Genomic DNA, 21,718 nt, shown 5'->3' with positions numbered 1-21,718 from the left:
AGCTCGGTCAACAATCTGGGTCATCACAGTTTAAACATCCAGTAGTGACAAAAATAGGAAACTAATCATAGCAGGTCGGTCAAGCCTCTACAGATGATTTAGGTCATCATTGCTGGGTCATTTAACACCCAGTAGTGACCAAGACAGGGGTCCACTAGTACACGTTGGTCAAGCCTAGGATCTCGATCATCACTGCTGGGTCATGTAACACCTTGTAATGACCAAGACAGGGGTCCAATAGTACAGGACTGTCAAGCTTATGATCTAGGTCATCACTGATGGGTCTTTAACATCTAGTAGTGACCTAGACAGGAGTCTTAAGAGTCCAACCATCAAGCCTCTATGATCTAGGTCATTACTGCGTGGTCTTTAACAATCCTGTAGTGACCAATACATGAATCCAATAGTAGAGGTCGGTCAAGCCTCTATGATCTAGGTCATCACTGCTGGGCCTTTAGACATTCAGTAGTGACCCAGACTGAAGTCCAATAGTAGAGGTCGGTCAAGCCTCTATGATCTAGGTCATCACTGCTGGGTCTTAAAACATTCAGTAGTGACCCAGACAGAAGTCCAATAGTACATGTAGAGGTCGGTCAAGCCTCTATGATCTAGGTCATCACTGCTGGGTCTTTAGACATTCAGTAGTGACCCAGACAGAAGTCCAATAGTAGAGGTTGGTCAAGCCTCTATGATCTAGGTCAAGCCTCTATGATCTAGGTCACCACTGCTGGGTCTTAAGACATTCAGTATTGAGCAAGACAGGACTCCGATAATGTATACCCTTGTATCACTGTCAAGCCTCATCTCTGTAGGTAATTTAACACCCAATAGTGACCAAGAATTGTAATGTAGGTTGAATCATGGTTGAATGCACTGGCGTTTGACTGTGTTCTTTCTCTGTGACCTTTAATACCTTTTCATTAGCTATGTCTCAGATCAATGCACATTTAGTCCAGACAGTAATTTGAAATCTGTGCTGGGGGTCACAATGTACATTATTTTGCTCAGAGTTTTTGGCAAAAAAACTCCTTATTGAGTATTCGGCATGTACGGTGATAGTTTTTTTTTCTTTTTCTCAGCAAGTATTGTACTATACGTATCCAGCTGAAACTTTCCTGACTTTTATTGTGTACCTGTATGAATCTCTCTTTATGATTTTGTCTATAAAGTTACTTTACATTTTACAAACTCAACAACTTTAGACCAATCTATAATATCCTTTTTACTGTCGGCTTTGAGGTTTTTGTTGCTTTTTATTTCTTTGATTCTTAACTGTTGGCTTTGTTGTTAAGGCAATTTGGTAAAGGATATTTGTTTCTGATTCGGTAAACTGGTTACACACATGTAATGTATGCTTCCAGGCCTGATACTTCACGGAGGCAACGGAGGCGATTGCCTCCGTTGCCCCTTGCCATTGCCTTGGTGCCCTTGAAATGCTCCAGTAGAATTTTACAATTTCCTCATAGGGTGCCTTTTGCCAAAGAGAAAACGCCTTGGTGCTCTTGCCCTTTCAAAAACGAAGCATACAGGCCTGTGCTTCGTTTTTGAACAGTTGAAAGGGCAAGGGCACCAAGGCATGTCCTCCTTGCTAATGGGCACCCTATAGATGAGGAAATTCTACATTTCATGGCATGGAGGCAATTGCCTTTATTATCTCATTGAGTTAGTACAGTGTTTCCTTTCAGGACTCATAACTTGTAAACAAGTACTATGTTAACGTCACAATGCTAAACTCTGACCTTTCAGTGATAGCAGGTATTCATTTTCGAACACTCGGGTCTCAGTTTGTGACTTTGTAGGGTTTCCCATGTGTAATATTTTACCTGCTCACAAAATAACAATTACAACAGAAGTCAATCAGGGTCCTCCTCTATCAGTCCTGTGGTTCACTTGAGATGTAAAATGTCATGCATTGAATATACAACGGCTGTTTCCAATTTGAGAAAAACTAAAGCCATGGACCAGACAAAAAGCCAAAAGACGTCATCGCAGTAGACTGAATTCATAATCATCTGGTTACAGATCAGTATGGGGGCTGGCCGCATGAAATTGAAACCCCGCGGTTTCTTAGCATGCTTAGTGATGCGGTGGACGTGCTCGGTGGGAGGCTGTCGAAGAAACTGGGACATTGGCTTCTTACGACATCCAAGAACTGACAGAAGATGTTGGGAGGTTTTGGGGTTCTTTAAAGGCACTGTTTGTGACATTTAAACACGGGACTTGGGCTACGACATCCAAGAACTGAGAGAAGATGATGGGAGGTTTTTAGATTCTTAAAGGGTCTGGGTACTTTTTGCCACGACGCTACATACACTAATACCACAGATTTACATTATTTTTTAAAGCTTCCCTTAAAATAATACTTGCAAAGGTGCTGTAGTTTTTGAGAAATGAGTAATGAAAATGCACTAATATAATGTTTGTCTCATGACACAAAAATTATTTTAGCACGTACAGATTTGACTCCTGAAAAAATTCATCTGTGATTTTCATTTTTTTTTTTTTTTACACTTACTTCTATAGTTAAATTACAAACAATTAAACATCTTCATTCACAGTTAGGGAGAGCAGGGATTCATGTCATGGCCAAACACTTTATCTACAAAAGATATCAAAAATGTTTGTGACCTTTCTACGCCACCTTCAATGAGCTTCATAATCCTGATGCTGTATTGCCGCTAGAGAGCATGCACTAGTTAAAGATTCAAAATCAATAAATCAATCTGATCCTATTACATGTAGATCCTGTAATTACATAATTAACGTTATTCCCCCCCATTATTGTCCTCTCAAAACGATGGAAATGTCATACAGTTCGCGTACATTTACATTGCATACAGATTTCTAACACACTACATTATTAGCCAGAGGGGTGTCTGGGTGTCTTTTGGACACCCTGTTTTAAAGGGAAGGTACACGTTTGGTAATTACTCAAAAGAAATATTAACTTAAAAACTGACGTGGTAACAAGCATGGAGAGCTGTTGATAGTATAAAACATTGTGTGGAAACGACTCCCTCTAAAGTAACGTAGTTTTTGAGAAAGAGGTAATTTTTCACTACATTAATAAAAGACTTCTAGCTAGAAGTCTTTTATTCCCCATCTGAAGCACACAAATTCGTCCATCATTTTTTTTGCAACTTCGATGATCGATTGAGCCCAAGTTTTCACAGGCTTGTTATTTTATGCTTATGATGGGATACACCAAGTGAGAACACCTTTGACGATTACCCAACGTGTACAGTGCCTTTTAATTACTAAAAATAATTGTTAGCATAACAACTTATTTGGTACAAGCAATGGAAAGCTGTCGATACGGTATAAAACAATGCGAGAAACAACTACCTCTAAAGGGCCAGTAAAGTCAATCGGTCTTAGTGTTCTTTGGTTGGAGAATATTAGCAATACAAATGACCTTACTCTGTATGATAATATCTAAAATAAAAATAAAAATAAAAATTGTGTTTGAGTCTGATAAAATATCTTAAATTCTTTTGAGTAGTGAAGTAACCTTTTCACGAAACACTTCATGTTTGTAGAAAGTTGAACTATCCCCCCTCAAGTTTCATACTCTTTCTATTGGACAATGAGTGCAGTCAAAAACTGAATGACCTCTTTAGTACAATGTAAGCTACACTATTCGGTATACCAGAGAGTAAGGGTTCACATTGTATGAGTTTAATGTGTACCCACATTTTGTGCCGTGACAGGCCTTCATTTGTTTATTTTTGAACATGTTGAAAGGGCAAGGCCGTTTTCATTTTGCAAAAGGCACTTCCATTGGAAAAACTAAAAGTCAATGCAAAACTTTTGAAGGGTACCAAGGCCAGGGGGCAACAGGGCAACGCAGGCCACGGAGGCCTGGATTTTTATTTTTGAACATGTTAAAAGGGCAAGGCCATTTTCTTTTTCAAAGGGCACTTCCATTGGAAAATCTGAAAGTCAATGCGGAAACTTTTGAAGGGCAAGGCCATTTTCAATATAATGCAAAGGGCACTTCCATTGGTAAATCTGAAAGTCAATGAAACTTTTGAAGGGCAAGGCCATTTTCATTATGCAAAGGGCACTTCCATTGGAAAATCTGAAAGTCAATGAAACTTTTGAAGGGCAAGGCCATTTTCATTATGCAAAGGGCACTTCCATTGGAAAATCTGAAAGTCAATGAAACTTTTGAAGGGCAAGGCCATTTTCATTATGCAAAGGGCACTTCCATTGGTAAATCTGAAAGTCGATGCGGAAACTTTTGAAGGTACCAAGGCTAGGGGCAACGCAGGCCTTGCAGGCCACAAAGGCCATGGTTTCTGGATGTGGCCTGCATACTTCTTGGCCTGTTATGCACAGCTATACAACAAACACATCCTGCCGTCGATTTCACAAAACTCTTCCTAACTTAAGACTAATCTTAGGACTGTGGACGAGTCCCAACCCTGCACTGTAGCATGCAGACCTTAAGATTAATCCTAAGTTAGGACGAGTTACTCGTACCTACTCAAGATAAGATGAATCTTAACTCTTTGTGAAATCGACGGCTGTGTTTATAGTTCATCTGTGCAATTTGTCTTTATATACAGTACGTACATGATGTCATTCAAGTTGGACGTCACAAGTAGACCTTGAACTTCAATATTATTGGTATGGCTGGATAATTTCTTTATGGTATACATGTAAAGGGCATCTTTACATGTACAATGTAAGGGGATTGTGTAATGTGCACTATTCAATTCAACGTTAATATTTATTTCCACAATAAATTTTGTGTACAGTATGTAGAAGATACAAATGACTTAGATAACGAAGTCCTCAGAATGTTTTCAAATTTGTGCTTGGTGAACCAAATTCTTTGATTTGTAAAAGTCCTACTGTTTAATCTGATGCATTCTAAATGTTTTCTTTAACTAAATGATTTCTGTAAATTTTATCTGAAATACACCCCCCCCAAAAAAAAAAAAAAAATAAATAAAAAATAATAATAATAATAAAAATAATAATAATAATAATATTAATAATATTAATAATAATATTAATAAAAAAATAAATAAAAATAAATAAATAAATAAAAAACGAATAAATGCAGAAAACATAAAAATATGTCAATAAATAAATAAATTAATAAATGAATTGAATAAAAAAAAAAAATGATACTAAAATAAACAAAGGAAAATAAAGTCATAAATAAATAAAAATTGTTTTTAAGGTATCGACTGCAATTTATGTTTATCTGCACACGGTTCACCCATATCGGCCAAAATCCCAAATAGTGATAGCCAACTTTGGGAAAACCAGAAAACTCTGGGGCAATTCCCTTACATCAAAGTAAACAAGAATATATTTATGTAAGTAAACGCCCACAATGCCTATTGTAGTGCTTCTATTGACTGATTTGAAGGTCTGGTTGTTTTGAATGGGGCTGGTAAACTCTTTGGGAGTGGTTTGTTCATTTAATTACTGAAGGATCATACCTGAAAATACAAAGTTATGACTACTGTTCACATGTAGGCAAATTGAGCGTTCAGGGCCCAATTTCATAAAGCTGATTAGCAGAAAATTTGGCTTCAAGTTCAAATGCAAACTTCTTTTCCTAAGCAAGAAATGAGCAAGATACCAGTCACAGCAATGGTAAATGTATAGTATTTTGGCTGGTAACCTATATTGACTAAGCAAGAGTTTTCTGTGCGTAGCAAGATTTTGTGCTTACACGTAAATGCTTTATGAAATTGGGCCCTCCTGGAATTTCCTTGTGGGGTCTTTCACACGATGGGTCAGTGGACCCCTTAAAGACACTGGACACTAAATTGGTAATTGTCAAAGACCAGTCTTCTCACTTGGTGTATCTCAACAAATGCATAAAATAACAACCTGAGAAAATTTTAACTTAACTGTTCGTCAAAGTTCTGAGATAATAATGAAAGAAAAAACACCCTTGTCACACGAAGTTGTGTGCTTTTAGGTTGATTTAGAGACCTCAAAATCTAATTGTGAGGTCTCGAAATCAAATTTTTGGAAAATTACCTTTCTCAAAAACTATGTTACTTCAGAGGGAGCCGTTTCTCACAATGTTTTATACTATCAACAGCTCCCCATTACTCGTTACCAAGTATACTTATTGATACATTTTGGTATACAGTGTTCCTTGCTTTCTGTGTATACATTGTATACGGGGGGTGGGGGGGGGGCAAGGTATATGTACTTATTGGTAATTTGTCAAAGACCAGTATCATGTGTGTATCTTTGCATACAAGCCTTTAATAATTTGGGCTCCACTGGTCAACAAAGTTGCTAGAAAATAATATTTAAAATAAAACCTTGTTGCAAAGAAATGGTAATGGTTGTTTCTCAGATGATGCCCATGAAAGGCTTCATATATAAAAAATATTAAATTTTAGGGTTACAAAATTTTCCTTTCTATAAAATTACATGATAATCAAATGGTGTGTCATATTTAACATTGTTTTATAATATCAACAACTCTTAAAATTGTGCTCTTTACCAAGTAGGTTGTAATGCCCATTGTTTTGGGAGTAAAAACCAACGGTATAAAATGTGCCGTACATTGTACACCCTGTTTTTAAATGCAGGGTGTACAAGTTCATTTGGTAATTAGTACTAATTACTCCACAATTTAATTACCATAAAAATTTAATTAGTCAAAGCACTGCAGAGCTGTTGATATAATAACATATTATTAGAAATTGTCGCTTGGCATTCTGTCCTTGTAAAGCAGTGAGTTTCAGAGGGTTCTTGTTGCTTGTTGGAAAAGGCCCTGTCCGGTAACTGGCCAGGCGAGTTCGAGGAACAAGAAGCGTATTGCTGATAGATCTCAGGCCTGGTCTAGTTTGTACGTTGTCTAGTTTTACTATTGGTAAAATGAGGGAACATAGTGGTCTGATTGACTCGTGCAGTCCACATATTTTACTTCTTCTTTTGGGCAATTCCATGAAGAAGTGGACATGACCTCAAAATTTAGAATTGTGTTTTTTAAGTAAAAATTAGGCTTATATTGTAGCATATACATCAAATATTCAGGAAAAAATTGTTTCAATGTCATGTCTTTGCAAGAAAGTTACAAAAAAATAATTTTTGTGCCAACAATGTTTTATCATGAAATTATGTGTAAAAAAGTTGTGCAACTTCAATTTACTACTGAAGGGGGAAGAAGGTATCAAATCAATCTAGTCATATTTATTCATTGATTGGACCTAAACATTGGCTGCAATCGTCAAAATTTGTGTTTGTGATAGATTCAGACCATCAATCTGTGAAGCTTGTACCCCCATTAAACCTTATGTAACGTAACTAACCAAAACTTCCAATTGTTTCTGCCTGTAGAGAAGGCAATCAATTAAAATGTTTATATCTTGAATTTTCCTACTTGGTGCAATCCTTAATTAAAATAAGGAAGGAAAAATCATAAAAATTGTACCATGTGGAAAATAGAAGCAGTCAAAAACTGTAACGTAACTAACTATGTAACGTAACTAACCGGACCGTAACGTAACTAACCGACATAAAGACTATTAAGATGCTGCTAAGTTGACACAAGCATAAGTTTTCAGCCATGTTGTAGAGTTTAAACAAGTTAGGGAAGTGTGATACTGTTCTTTGACCCACAATTCAACTTCTAGCAATGTTTTGTTTGCCATGTGCCTCATTTTGTCTGTATGCATATTATGTATGCAAGATCCATGCGCAACACCCCTGTCCTACAAGTTCATCTTCTTCAACTTTTGTGGTGAACTTTTTGGGGTAAGTTTGATGACAATAAAGTTACATGGTGTAATCCACATGAATTTTATTTTAAAGGGTTATCTTAAAGTTGTATTTCTCTTCTATATACTAAATTAATGAGAGTTTGTGTACAAGTGCTGCATGTGTATAATTCTAACATTGTTCATCAGGTACATACATATGTGTAGTTATAAAAATTGCAATTTTCAAAAAAGTTGATTGACTTTGTTCCTTATTTTTATGTCCATAGATCAAACTGGCCATTTTCAAACAAGGAAAAGCAATTAGCAACACTAAGAAAACATAAAGGCAGCTAGTCACTACAAAAAAATACAACTAGGAGAAAAAGGCAGTGGCCGTCCAGACATTTTGTGACATAAGAAACAGCGAGAGATGTTGCTGTCTAATCGTCAACAATATCAGCTTGTATGTAAGGGGGAAGCAAACTCATTATAAGCTTGTTGCCCTGTGCAAACAGACCATGGGATGCGATTAGTGTGAAAAAAACAAAAACATTTTGATGTGCATCTCGTAGAGATTTTTTTTAGGACAAAGCACAAAAAACAGTAGGACCGGAACGTGTTCAAAAGGTTTAATATTATAATAAGTCTTCCTTTGTACATGGATAATCAAAGGCTTTAGTTATTAATTAGGGAGGGGGTACATGTATGTAGTAGAAGGGCAAAGAGGAACTGGTGTTGGTAGGTCAGGGTGGGGTTAGGAAAGGAGGGAGGGTGTGATGAAGAGAGAGAGACTGCCCATTTAAGCATTAAGCTGAAAAGCATTGTGGAGCGTGACAGCTGTACTTCAAGAGCAGCACAAGATTGAAATTCGCTGGACTTTCTTCTGCACCTCCCATGGCAAAGGTCATGTGGATGGCATGGGAGGGGCAGTGAAGCATCTTCTGTAAAATGGCCCACTCAAAATGTTTGTATCTTCTATACGAGGGACAAAATGATTTTCAAGCTAGATGTGCCAGAAAATGTCAACAATCGCGAGCATTTCAAAAATTTCTGTTTAACTGTAAGATTAGTGTCCATGACCAAGAGTCAAGACAAGCGACTCATTTAACATCCTTTCTATTGTTTTGTTTTCTTTGGTATCTATGTAAGAGAGAAATTCACTTGGTTTATTGTGACTTTAAAATACTGCATGGCTTATGAATGTAAAGGAACAAGTTTATGTTACAGATATAAACATTTTGTAATATATGTGACCTGGGTTAATGATATGGCGAGGTAATGGCTTTTTATACCTTTTTTGCAATTTTGTTACCAAATATTACTTTATTCCATTGTTTTTTGCTTAATTGATTTGTATATAGTGTAGTATTGCATACTAGTTACTAATATAGACCAGATTAGAGCTGTGAGTGAAGTACAAAGGGTGTATCACAAATAATATTAGTCACGGACAAAGTGAAACGTAACTAACTGTAACGTAACTAACCATGATTTTGGGGCAATGCCTGGAACTGATAAGAGTTATTTTATTTTTTCCCCTACCAAAACACTTGCTAGTACCCTTGTAGTTATAGAAATAGTAAAGTTTGTTTCAGCTGTACCCTGTTTGAGGAAACTTTTTGTTCAAAGACATGCATTTTTTTTCCATGTCCCTTTTTTGTAACGTAACTAACCAAAATTAAACTGATCATAACAACGGAATAAATGTGTCTAGAAGTTTGTAATTTTGTTGTATATTAGGTCTAACCAAGATGTAGCCATGGTACAAAAATGGAGACTTGATAGGCTTTCATGTTAATATTGGAGATCACAGAGCTGTGCTAAGCAGCTAAAAGTGTAACGAAACTAACCGTGGAATTGCCCTTTTGTAGTTTTACAGTAAGCTGCTAATAATACATTATGTTTCACTTCGCTTGTCTGGACTGAAAATCTGCCGACATAATAGTCCTTTGTGAATGCCACTCTACAAACGCAATGTTCTTTTGAAAATGAAACCAGGTCGTCAGTTCTGCATTTCGTGGAACGATTGTTAACCAGCTTTCAGGTCTCTGTTGACTTTGACATCACTAGACCATAATTTATTGTTGCCACATCGGAAGTCCAAAGAGCATACATATGTGTAGTTTATGTCTAACTCAGAGCTCAAATTTGGTGGGAAAACCCACAAAACCACAGGCCACAGGGCTTGTGGTTAAAAATATTTACTTGACCAGGGGCCGATTTCACAAAGAATAAGGAGTTGTCCTAACTTAGGACTAGTCCTAGGAGATATTAAAAGGTATGGCTAGTCCTTAGTTAGGACGAGTATGTAGGATTTGAAACTTTGCATGGTGGAAATACGATATAGAAAGGTTTGCGGTAACACCATGTAAAGACTATCTCTAATGAGTTGGGGTGGTTCTGAAAAGAACCGTTGGTTTCAACTCGACGTTTCGATCAGTATGCTCTGATCGTCTTCTGGAGAAAGCTGGACGAGTATGTTATTCGTCCCAACTCGAGATGAGACAGTCCTCAGACTAGTTGTAACTCTTTGTGATGCGTAAATGTACATGTATCCACCCCAGAATTCTTTCAACAAGCCGTGGTCACGTGATTAAACTGTACTGCTGGACTTGCAATCACAAGGTTTTAGGTTCGAAACCCCAAGCTAGCCGCTGATTTCACAATGTCTAGAATAAGTATTGTCGTCTAGTTACTGAATCACAATTTCTTAATTTGTGTAGTAATGCAGTTTCATAATCATAGACGTTAAACCAATGTTTGTATTCTGAGAGAGATTGGCTTTTGCCAGCTGGGTGTTTATATCCCCTTGTAAGAGTTTGCCGAGTTCCCTTGAAGGGAAGATCATCTTGGTAAGACACTGCTCTAGAATTGCGAAGGACGTTGTGTTCGAATCCCACCCGAGTAGTACACGTGTGTGTATAAATGCCTGTGAATTTTTTCACAGAATCGTGAAAGTAGTGAGTATACATGTACAGGGGTGGATTTCACAAAGAGTTAGGACTAGTCTTATCTCGAGTTAGGACCAGTTACTCGTCCTAACTTAGGACTACCAGTGCAATTTGTACATCTCCTAGGACTAGTCTTAAGTTAGGACTAGTCCTAACTCTTTGTGAAATCGACCCCAGTGCTTATAAACACACATCGGTGTATATTCATTATGGGTAAAAACCATGGTGTACTCGGTAGGTTGTGCAGTTTTGAGTTGCATTTTATACATCCTTCTGCCTCTAGGGCAAGCTGAGAAGTGGTGTTTACTTGCCATGAGCAGATTTTAATTGTGACACTATTGAACTTAAAGTTTCAGGGGTGAATTATTTCATGCTGGGTTGAACCTATTGAACTTAAAACCTTTACAGGTGACTTATTTCATGTTGGGTCGTGTAAAGTGTCAGTCCTTACGATTCGTATTTTAATGGCAAGGGCACCAAGGCAATACTCCTTCGTGTGACAAGGGTGTTTTTTTCTTTCATTAATATCTCGCAACTTCGATGACCGATTGAGCTCAAATTTTCAGAGGTTAGTTATTTTATGCATATGTTGAGATACACCAACTGTGAAGGCTAGTCTTTGACAGTTACCAATAGTGTCCACCGCCTTTAAAACCAGCTGCTTTTATAAACTGATAAACCTTGACCCAAACAGGTCATCACAGCTGTTACATTTTTAATCGTCCACTGTTTGAAATACTATCAATCCGTAATTAGTAACAAACATGTTTTTAATCACACCATGTTTATTTATTTTTTTTATTGATTAATTATGTTAAATGCTGACAGTATCGGAACTGTTTTGAGGAACTTTGCAATGAGCTGCAAACAATTTTTATACACATTGAATTGAGAAACTACTACATATACGTGTACATCATGACCGATCGTACATGTATGCACAAATTTTGTACACTCCGCAGCCATTGCTGGGACAATGGCAGTTCTGGAAGTTTTTGTTTACAAAATGACATGGAAAAACTATGTCTTTTAATATGGTAAAGTTTGATGTGAATTATGTACATGTGTACATGTACGTATGTAGGTGTCTTCCGCAATGATTTACAACTAATCAATTTCCTTGACAGGGCAGCTGTATGTAATGTACACATTTTATGTATGTTTAGAAACTGAATCCAGTTAACGTCCCAGACAATTAGTTGAGTTAAAATGTGCTACATGTATAGACAGCGAAACTGCACTGTTGTTTACATTAGCAAGCCTCTCACTAATGTCTGAATGTGGCCGTGGTTCAATAATGTATGCCCTACCCTTTTCAGGGTTCTGCCCACAGTGGTCGGTGCCGGAAAACCCGCCCGGCACTCAGGATTCCCAAGTCATGGCCGAGCGGTTAAGAGCACCGCATTCAAGCTCTGCTGTTTGAAATGTTTGATCAGCAGAGTGTGGGTTCGAATCCTGGTCAAGACACTTGCTACATAAAATTTGGGAGGTAGTGCTTTCTGCTCTACCGGCCAGGCTTCGGACTGATGAAACCCAAGCCTACATCTGTATGGACTAAAATAAAAGGGGTAACCCTGTTTCAGCCCTAGGAGTAGGTGGCAACTGCCTCTGGACAAAAAAAAATTGTAGCCCACACCTTGAAGTGGCCTTCAGGCCTTGTGTGTCTGGTGACTTGCAAAAAAACCCCCAAAAAACAACCACCACTGGAAGAATTTACTTCTCAATTTCCTTTCAAAGGTTTTCAACAAAATGTAAAATTGTGTATTTACTAGTAGAAATGGTATAGATCTGAAGCCAGTAATTTTGAGCACTTCTTTGATGTGAGTCTATTTATTATGATCTACATGCCTGTATGCTTCGTTTTTTGAAAGGGCAAGGGCACCAAGGCATGTTCTCCTTGGTAAAGGGCAACCTATGAGGAAATTGTACATTTTGGGAACCAATGCAATGACCAGGGGCATGGAGGCAGTTGCCTTCGTTGCCTTCTTCGTTAAGTACATGTGTGTCAGGACTGAACTTCTACTGTCAGAGCATTTCATGGGCACCAAGGCAATCCCCAGGGGGCATGGAGGCAATCGCCGCTGTTGCCTTCATGAAGTATCAGGCCTGCATGAACTGATCCATCTCGTAATGATTTCTAGGGAAACGCTTTTTCACCACTAGAGAAATCATGGGCGGAACCCTGCCCTTTCAAGTGTGAAGTGTCAGATCACTGCATACCAACGAGGCCAGTGACTTCTCCAACCTTATTCATCAATCTGCATTAAAGGCAGTGGACGCTATTGGTAATTACTCAAAATAATTATTAGCATAAAACCTTTCTTGATTACGAGTAATGGGGAGAGGTTGATGGTATAAAACATTGTGAGAGATGGCTCCCTCTGAAGTGTCATAGTTTTCAAGAAAGAAGTAATTTTCCATGAATTTGATTTCGAGACCTCAGATTTAGAACTTGAGGTCTCGAAATCAACCATCTAAACGCACACAACTTCGCGTGACAAGGTAGTTTTTTCTTTCATTATTATCTCGCAAGTTAGATGACCGATTGAGCTCAAATTTTCACAGGTTTGTTATTTTATGCATATGTTGAGATACACCAACTGTGAAGGCTAGTCTTTGACAATTACCAATAGTGTCTACTGGCTTTAAAGACACTGGACACCTTTATGTCAAAGACCAGTCTTCTCACTTGGTGTAGCTCAACATGCATAGAAGAATAACCCTGTGAACATTTTTGGTTGACGAATTTGGGAGAGAACCATGGAAGAAAAACACCCTTGTCGCACGAAGTTTGGTGCTTTCAGATGCTTGATTTCGAGACCTTAGCTGAGGTCTCAAAATCAAATCCAAATATTTTAGTGAGAAATTACTTCTTTCTCAAAAACTACTCTACTTCAGACATGTCAGAGGGAGCCGTTTCTCACAATGTTTTATACCATCAACAGCTCTCCATTGCTTGTTGCTAAATAAGGTTTTATGCTAATAATTATTTTGAGTAATTACCAATAGTGTCCAGTGCCTTTAAAGTATTGGATGATAAATTATGGAAAGGCCAGTCCACCTGATCTTCACTGTCCTCCACAGCCCTCCCTCACACCTGCATGTATTCATTTCTTGCCAATCCTTTCTGAATAACACAGAGGTGTGACCAGGGCCCAGGGTTTTTTGTTTTGTTTCAGAGGACTCGGAAAGCATCCAATATACAGTGTTTATCACACATTGACGAAACAAGTTTCAGTCAAACCAAAGTCATATATTCTTTATCCTACAAACATGTACTGGATAGATGTATAATGTTTCACAGTAAACGGACAATGTACATGTACACTGAACCTGTGATGCACATTTAGTGGGCCAGGGGTGGATTTCACAAAGGTAGTCCTAACTTAGGACTAGTCCCAGGCAATGCTAAGAGATAGAACCAGTCCTAAGTTAGGACCAGTAACTCATCCTAACTTAGGACTGGTCCTATCTCTTATTATTGCCTAGGACTAGTCCTAAGTTAGCAAGCAGCTCTATGAAATTGGGCCCTGGGCAACGGAGGCCATTGTCTCAGTGGCCTGCGTGTTATTCTAGGCCTGATGGATGTACATGTATGGACTAAAAAATACTCCATCCAATTAACAGGATCTGTACACAAACTTGTAGATACTACAGTACCTGAAACCAAAAGAGATCTGAATTTTGAGAACTGATTTGATGAGATTTTGTTATTTACACATCTGCAGTATCATGTGTACTCAACTTCCAATGCAAGCCACAAAATCATACAGGAACAATATCTGATACTCTGTGGTATGAATAGCCGCTGTGAAATTGCTTGCCTAGTCATGTCAGGTTTCATGCTCAGGTTTCCTCTTAAAATTGCAATTTCCTTATGAAAAATCTAAATTAACTGAAGAATGGTAATTTCTAGGTCAGAAAGCAACACCTTTAAAGGCAGTGGACACTTTTGATAATTACTCAAAATAATAATTAGCATAAAACCTTACTTGGTAACGAGTAATGGGGATAGGTTGATGGTATAAAACATTGTTAGAAACGGCTCCCTCTGAAGTGCCATAGTTTTCCAGAAAGAAGTAATTTTCCACGAGTTTGATTTCGAGACCTCAAGTTTAGAACTTGAGGTCTCGAAATCAACCATCTAACTGCACACAACTTTGTGTGACAAGGTTTTTTTGTCTTTCATTATTATCTCGCAAGTTCGATGGCCGGTTGAGCTCAAATTTTCAAAGGTTTGTTATTTTATGCATTATGTTGAGATACACCAACTGTGAAGGCTAGTCTTTGACAATTACCAATAGTGTCCACTGCCTTTAAAAGGAAGGCTTGGTTTTCGGAACCATTTGATTGATTTATTTCGATTAAATACTGTGTACTTGTACAATTAAAGGAACATTACAGAATTGGTAAGAAACAGAAATTGTGAAGATCACAGAGTTACATAAAACTTACATGGTCTAATGATGACGATAGTAGAAAACATCCCTTGAAATATTTTTGTCTGAAATGTTATATTTGATGAGAAATAAATAGTCTAAGGTCGCGTTTGGAGTTTATCGCTCCGTGAGCGTTATATTTATTTTTATTTTGGCATCGATGCAATGCTAATTTTGTAATCGGTTTTTCACTATTCTCTTGTGACCCAGATGGCCGATCGATCTCAAACTTCTACATGTTTGTCAGTTTATTTATATGGTGGATTACCTTTAAAGTACTTACACTGCCAGCAACTGTTTTAATAGCAGCAACCAATTCTGTAATGTTCCTTTGAAGACAGTGGACACTATTGGTAATTGTCAAAGACCAGTCTTAACAGTTTGTGTATCTCAACATATGCATAAAATATCAAACCTGTGAAAATTTGAGCTCAATCAGTCATCGAAGTTGCGAGATAATAATGAAAGAAAAACACTCTTGTTATACAGTTTCGTGCTTTCTGGTGCTTGATTTCGAGACCTCAAATTCTAAACTTGAGGTCTCAAAATCAATTTGTGGAAAATTACTTCTTTCTCGAAAACTAAGTCACTTCAGAGGGAGCTGTTTCTCACAATGTTTTATACTATCAACCTCTCCCCATTACTCGTTACCAAGTGAGAATTTATGCTAATAGGTATTTTGAGTAATTACCAACAGCTGCCTTTAAGGTACAGATTTTAATTCAAAAGTTGGTCAAGTTTTTTAGATATCGCCGAAAATCCGGAGCGAATATGTTGGCAATTCCACACTAATAGGCACAAAAGAGTGACAGGGAGAAAGTGTTTATCGCTATTAAATTTATATTAAATATTTTATATTAAAAGTAATACTAAATGTGTATGTATGTACATTCCCTTTAAAGATTCACTGACTGACATGATGTTGTTTGCAATCACACAGGGTAGTTTTTATCTAAATACACATTTACAACTTTATTCTACCAGGCAAGGCACTGAAAATCAAATGGCAAAGGCCTTGGGTGCAAATCCTAGAGCTTGAGAAAGTACTGAGTACATGTACATGTATACAGTGCTATTACACACATCGGTGTAATATGGGTAAAAACGAAAATTGGTATTATTTATCCCCGATGCAAATTTCCATCTATTACACTTTATTCTACTGATCATAATTCTTTTACTAAATATTCTTGGACAAAAGGGAATTTTTTTTCTACAAATCCTTGTCATGTCTCCATGGGCTCTAACATTTCTCTTTAAAAAAAAACCCCCATTATTTTATTGCCCCTTTAAAATCGTCAGAAATAACTACACTGTTTACACATCTGTGCTGTGATTAGCTCGGGAACAGCTGTGAACACTCCGGTGCAATTAATACCTTTAACATACATGTACTTAGCATACAAAATATGCTCTATTCAAGTCTACCTTGCGTCCGCCTCCAGTCCTCCCACACACAGTACACAAAGAAAACAATAATTATTTAATTCGTTCAACTCTCCATATTGGTACACTCTTATAGCTTTACTTTAAAGGCACTGGACACTAATGGTAATTACTTAAAATAATTTGTAGCATAAAAAACTTACTTTGTAACAAGCAATAGAGAGCTGTTGATAGTATAAAACATTGCGAGAAACAGCTCCTTCTGAAGTAACATAGTTTTTGAGAAAGGGGTAATTGTTCGCTCAAATATAATTTAAAGGCTTCAGGCCTGACGCCTTCTGTTAGGCATCTGGAAGCACACATCATTGTGCAACAAGGGTGTTGTTTTTCTGTCTTTATTCTCCTGCTACTTTGATGACCAATTGAGTCAAAATTTGCACAGATTTATTATGCATACAATGTTCGGATGCAGCAAGTGAGAATACTGGTCTTTGACAATACCAAAGGTGACCATGGGTCGATTTCACAAAGAGTTAGGACTAGTCTTGTCTTGAGTTAGGACGCGTTACTCATCCTAACTTAGGACTACGCATACATTTTGTATATCTCCTAGGACTAGTCCTAAGTTAGGACTAGTCCAAACTCTTTGTGAAATCGACACCAGAACCTTTAATTAATAGTGATCATTATACCGGGCCTTGAACATGTGGAGCACTCTCAACAAACACTGTGTACAACAGCGCTAGAGAAGCAAAGAAATAAAGGCACAAATGATGGGAAAGACAGTTGTCAACCAATCAACCAATAAATAGGAAAATTGTCAGATGTTTCTTGAAAATTTCAATTCACCCTGCTTTTTCTTGTTTATATGTAAATGTCTTTACTTTATTTTAACCTTTTTTTTTATATAAATACAAACATTGTATTGATTCGTCCTTTGGATTGGGTATTTTTATATATAGGACTAAAAAAAAAAACAATGGTTGAACAAAAATCACTAAAGGTATACTTTCAAATAAGGGATCAATGTGTGATGAAGAGGTTTTCAACTAGTGGTTTAATCCCAACGAGGCCTGGTTCTTGATAATTTTACCGAGACGAAGTCGAGGTAAATTATCAAAAACCAGGCCTCGGCGGGTTTAAACCACTAGTTGAAAACGGATGTCATACATACTATTTTGTATGTATTAAATCTTTAAACAATTTCAATCTTACCTTAAAACTTTATTTGTCTGTTTATTTCTGAATACAGGAAAGCGGGACGGAAAGAGAAGAAACCTCAGATACCCACAGCTCCAGAGGAGCCTAAGCTGTTCTTGGAACCCCAATATCTAGGGGCACAGATAACGGACTTTGACATGAGGGACGTTGTGAGGTTACCCAAGGGCCTAGATCAGAATGAGTGGGTCGGCTCAAATGGTGAGTGTGTAAGGCTTAAAAATACATGTACATAACATGGTATTCGTACTGCCTCTAGCTATTGGGCAATCTCGGTGGACTCGACACTGCTCTACCTTCTCAGACCTACCAAGTCTCACGCATTAGGCGTGGGACTCACGCATTTGGGCTCTGTCTCACGCTCACACGCACAGCATCTATTTTGTCACGTATTGGGGCCAGACAGGAAAAAAAAAAAATGCATTGCTAAATTGCGCTCGTGTGTACAAAAAACGCACGTACCAAAAAAATCTACAATGTTTGCACAATCTTCAGATTGCACGCAGGGGGGGGGGGGGGGGGGGCTGAGCTTTGAAAAATCTCACGCATGGCTGGCCTCTGGACTTCTGCTCAGGTTGTAGTTAAAAAGCAGGACATGTCTCCCAATTTCTTAAAAACTACTTTATGGTAGTAGAATAAATAGCAAGACAGTTCTCTAAAGAACAAACTCTACCTGGCAAGTAGACACTATGTTGTAACCACGCCTCAAACTCTGAGCAAGTTCGATCAACGACCATAGTTAACCACAGATCGAACTAACTCTGATCGAACCCGCGTTAGTCAACGATAGTTGGACCAGTCTAGTCGACTATTCGCGACCATCCACTTGAGGCTGGTCGAGGTTGGTCGCATCATTGGTAACCAATAGTAATTTGTCATATCATAGTGTGCTGCTGGAAGTTATTCTTAAAATAGCTGAAAAGAATTGAGTATGGACTTTTTATGTGTGCACTGCATGTTCACGGTCATCTTTTTCACATATGGTCGCTAGACAACGACTAGAGTCGTAAATTTCAGAAACATGCGCTTCGTACATCACAAACTAACCACTAGTCGATGATTGTACCCTGATCGAACTTGCTCCCAGTTTAGAAAGACCAGTTAATGTACAAATCAAAATAATTACTCTAAAAAGTGTTAAGAAATTTAACGAAACGAAATCTTAACTTTTCTTTCTGATTTGCAGTTCTTGAATTCTTCAACAATGTAAATGTTTTATACGGAGTATCGTCAGGAGAGTCTTGTACAAATGAAACATGTCCGAGCATGTCAGCACCCGGGAATACGTAAGTACTCATTGCACGTCAATGCAACAATCTTGTATGATAAGAAGTAACTAGAACTAGTAAATTTGCTGGTACAACAATGTGTACACTTTTTTTTTTTTTTTTGGGGGGGGGGGAAGTTCATCAGACTGCAACCAAAGCATGCCACACATCAAGATCCCATGGCTGTCCTGATCTCAGCTGCAGTAGAAATTAGGAAATATGGTTTGATCTGAAAAGTTTGTTGTTCCAATTTTCTGCTAGTGTAAATTTGGTGTCGTGTTGACTTTCAGATTAAAAAAAAAATGGGTTGTCAACTTTTGGTCCTCCATTCATCCATACGTAGTATGTCTTTGATTTGAAATGGAAGGGTTTATGAAAAAAAAATGTGTAACAGGTTTGAGTGCGGCTAGCGCACTCTGTGCTGAAACATAATAAATTTTACAAGGGACACGCTGTTTTAGTGGTGTTGTAAAATATAAAGAAAGGTTTATTCAAATCCCGACTACTATAAGGGAGAGGCGACTTTAAAACGCTGTATTTAAACAATGTGAATGAGATACTAATAAAATCTCAGAAACAAAAAGAGAGAAGTAAACCCGGCGGGTCTCGACAATATTATAAATGCAACGAAAATAACAATGAAACTTTATACAATGGAAATATTAAACAAAAATAAATGAATGGCCTATCTGTTGGTGGTGGACTGGGAAGGACGATAACTTGAATTGAAGATTCCGGTGTAACAATGGAAAAGTTCTTCCAGCAGAGTTGAAGATATTGGGGCTGTGAAGATGATGACAAACTTGGAGATGGGGACTTCAGAAACAGGTCCTCGTCCTTGATCAGGGGACAGGATTACTGTTTCTGGTACGACTGGTTATGACGAAAATGCAGTGAAGATAAATAGGCTACAGTTGATGGCACGCTGTCCTGCTGGCTCTCTTGGTTTGGATCGGCCTAGAGCAGGACAGGGGATGAATATACAATTATTGTGGTAATAAAGCTGGGCTGGCGCAATCCAACGTAGATGTCCGACAGAGGCAAAGTGTAATTATTGAAGGAACTTGGAGGGTTAATTCTAACACTATCCGTCCTCTGTCGGTGTCCAGTGGCCAAGTTTAAAATTAATACTATGCCATTCACAAATATAAACTACACTAAAATTAAATACCTAATAATAAATCTTATAATCCTTTAACAGAAATCACTAATCTTGGAAGTAAATTAAGTGTGAAACAATAACAGCTGTGTGAGACTGTTACACTAGCCAGTGCAGTATGGGTGCTAAAAGGTCACACTATTCCCCAGACCAGTGCATGCCTGAGGCAAAATGATGGACAGGGTATTTAAAAGCCAATTAAGGGAAACTACACCCCTTGCATAGTGTGTGGTATAAGACATTTCATGGAACAATGACTCATTGGTGCCATGAAACCAGGATGTTTACAATAAACAATGAAAAACCGTGGGAATTGGTTTTGACTACAATGAATTATATACAATGATAAACTTAAAAGAAGTAAAAATAAAAGTAAATGCAAAACATTAAAAACCAAACGAGAAGTTAAAAACCAAAGATATATGTATGAAACCATAGAGCAAAACTATGATAAAAATGATTACTGACTGAACAGTATAGTTTCAGTAAATAAAAGAAAGATAGATGCATAAAACTAAAACCAAAGAAACTTCAAAACTGAAACTAGTCTTTGTCTGTTGCCAAACTCATATCAAAAAGGTCTATTAGAAATAAGTTGTTTTAATAATCAACAGGTGTAATCAAATAAATCAACCACTGAATAAAACAGACTCTAGTTAAAGTATCTGGTCTTGAACAAAGTAGACAATGAAATTAAACCATGAAACAAATAAGTACTGAATAATGCAGAAACTTAACCAACATTAAATAAATCAAGTTCAAAGCAAAATAATGCTGAGACAAAATGTAATCTGGCAATTCACATTTTGTAAGCATCAAAAATTCAAAAGAGCATGGAAAACAACAAGTCAACAATTATCAATTCAAAATTAGAGCTTGTAAAAAGGAACTTCTTTTCTAGAACTTCAATCATCAAAATCTGAAACACTATCCTTACACAATAGAAAGTAGCAGTGATTGTTAAAACTAAATGTTAAGCGACACGCCGATCTTTACTTTAACTTTTAAACCTAACTAGATTCACAAGAAAGATAAAAGTAAAATCAAACTCACCTAGAGCAGGACAGGGGATGAATATACAATTATTGTGGTAATAAAGCTGGGCTGGCGCAATCCAACGTAGATGTCCGACAGAGGCAAAGTGTAATTATTGAAGAACTTGGAGGGTTAATTCTAACACTATCCGTCCTCTGTCGGTGTCCAGTGGCCAAGTGTCAAACCACTTTCTTGGGTTTGGTCACTGACCCCTAGACATCCCTTCCTCAATAGCCCTGATTGGTTGCAAATCCTGCTACCAATCACCCACTCATCACACACCACCAGGCAACCACCCACCCCTAGACTCGCCCTAGTCCGAGCAGGACATAGGTAAACTAGGGGTAACAAAAAAAAGGGGGCTGCAATTTCATCCCATTACAAATGTGAATGTTTAGATTTGAATACTGTCTGGCACAGATACGGTGTAAACCCACACACAATTCTGAATAGATGTGTATGGCACAATGGTGCCAGGGTTTGCCCATCTGGCATGTCTGGAGGTTGCTATACAAAGGCTTGGCCCGAACCATTTGACATAGCAACTGTCTCTATAGTCTGAAGTGGTACATTG

General features: G+C 37.7%; 1 protein-coding gene across 1 annotated transcript in view; it reads left to right on the top strand.

The window, feature by feature from the left end:
* Positions 1 to 21,718, top strand: part of LOC139954032 (MOB kinase activator 2-like) — a 29,036-nt gene that overhangs the window by 5,390 nt on the left and 1,928 nt on the right. Inside the window, exons 2-3 of the mRNA XM_071953679.1 lie at positions 17,717 to 17,883; positions 18,869 to 18,968. Coding sequence (XP_071809780.1) covers positions 17,717 to 17,883; positions 18,869 to 18,968 — 267 coding nt within the window. The remainder of the gene's footprint in view (positions 1 to 17,716; positions 17,884 to 18,868; positions 18,969 to 21,718) is intronic.

The sequence above is a fragment of the Asterias amurensis genome, chromosome 22 (assembly GCF_032118995.1).
Source record: "Asterias amurensis chromosome 22, ASM3211899v1".
Classification (NCBI taxonomy): Eukaryota; Metazoa; Echinodermata; class Asteroidea; order Forcipulatida; family Asteriidae; genus Asterias; species Asterias amurensis.
Note: the sequence above shows the minus strand (reverse complement) of the source record. Positions and strands in the feature narration are given on the sequence as shown.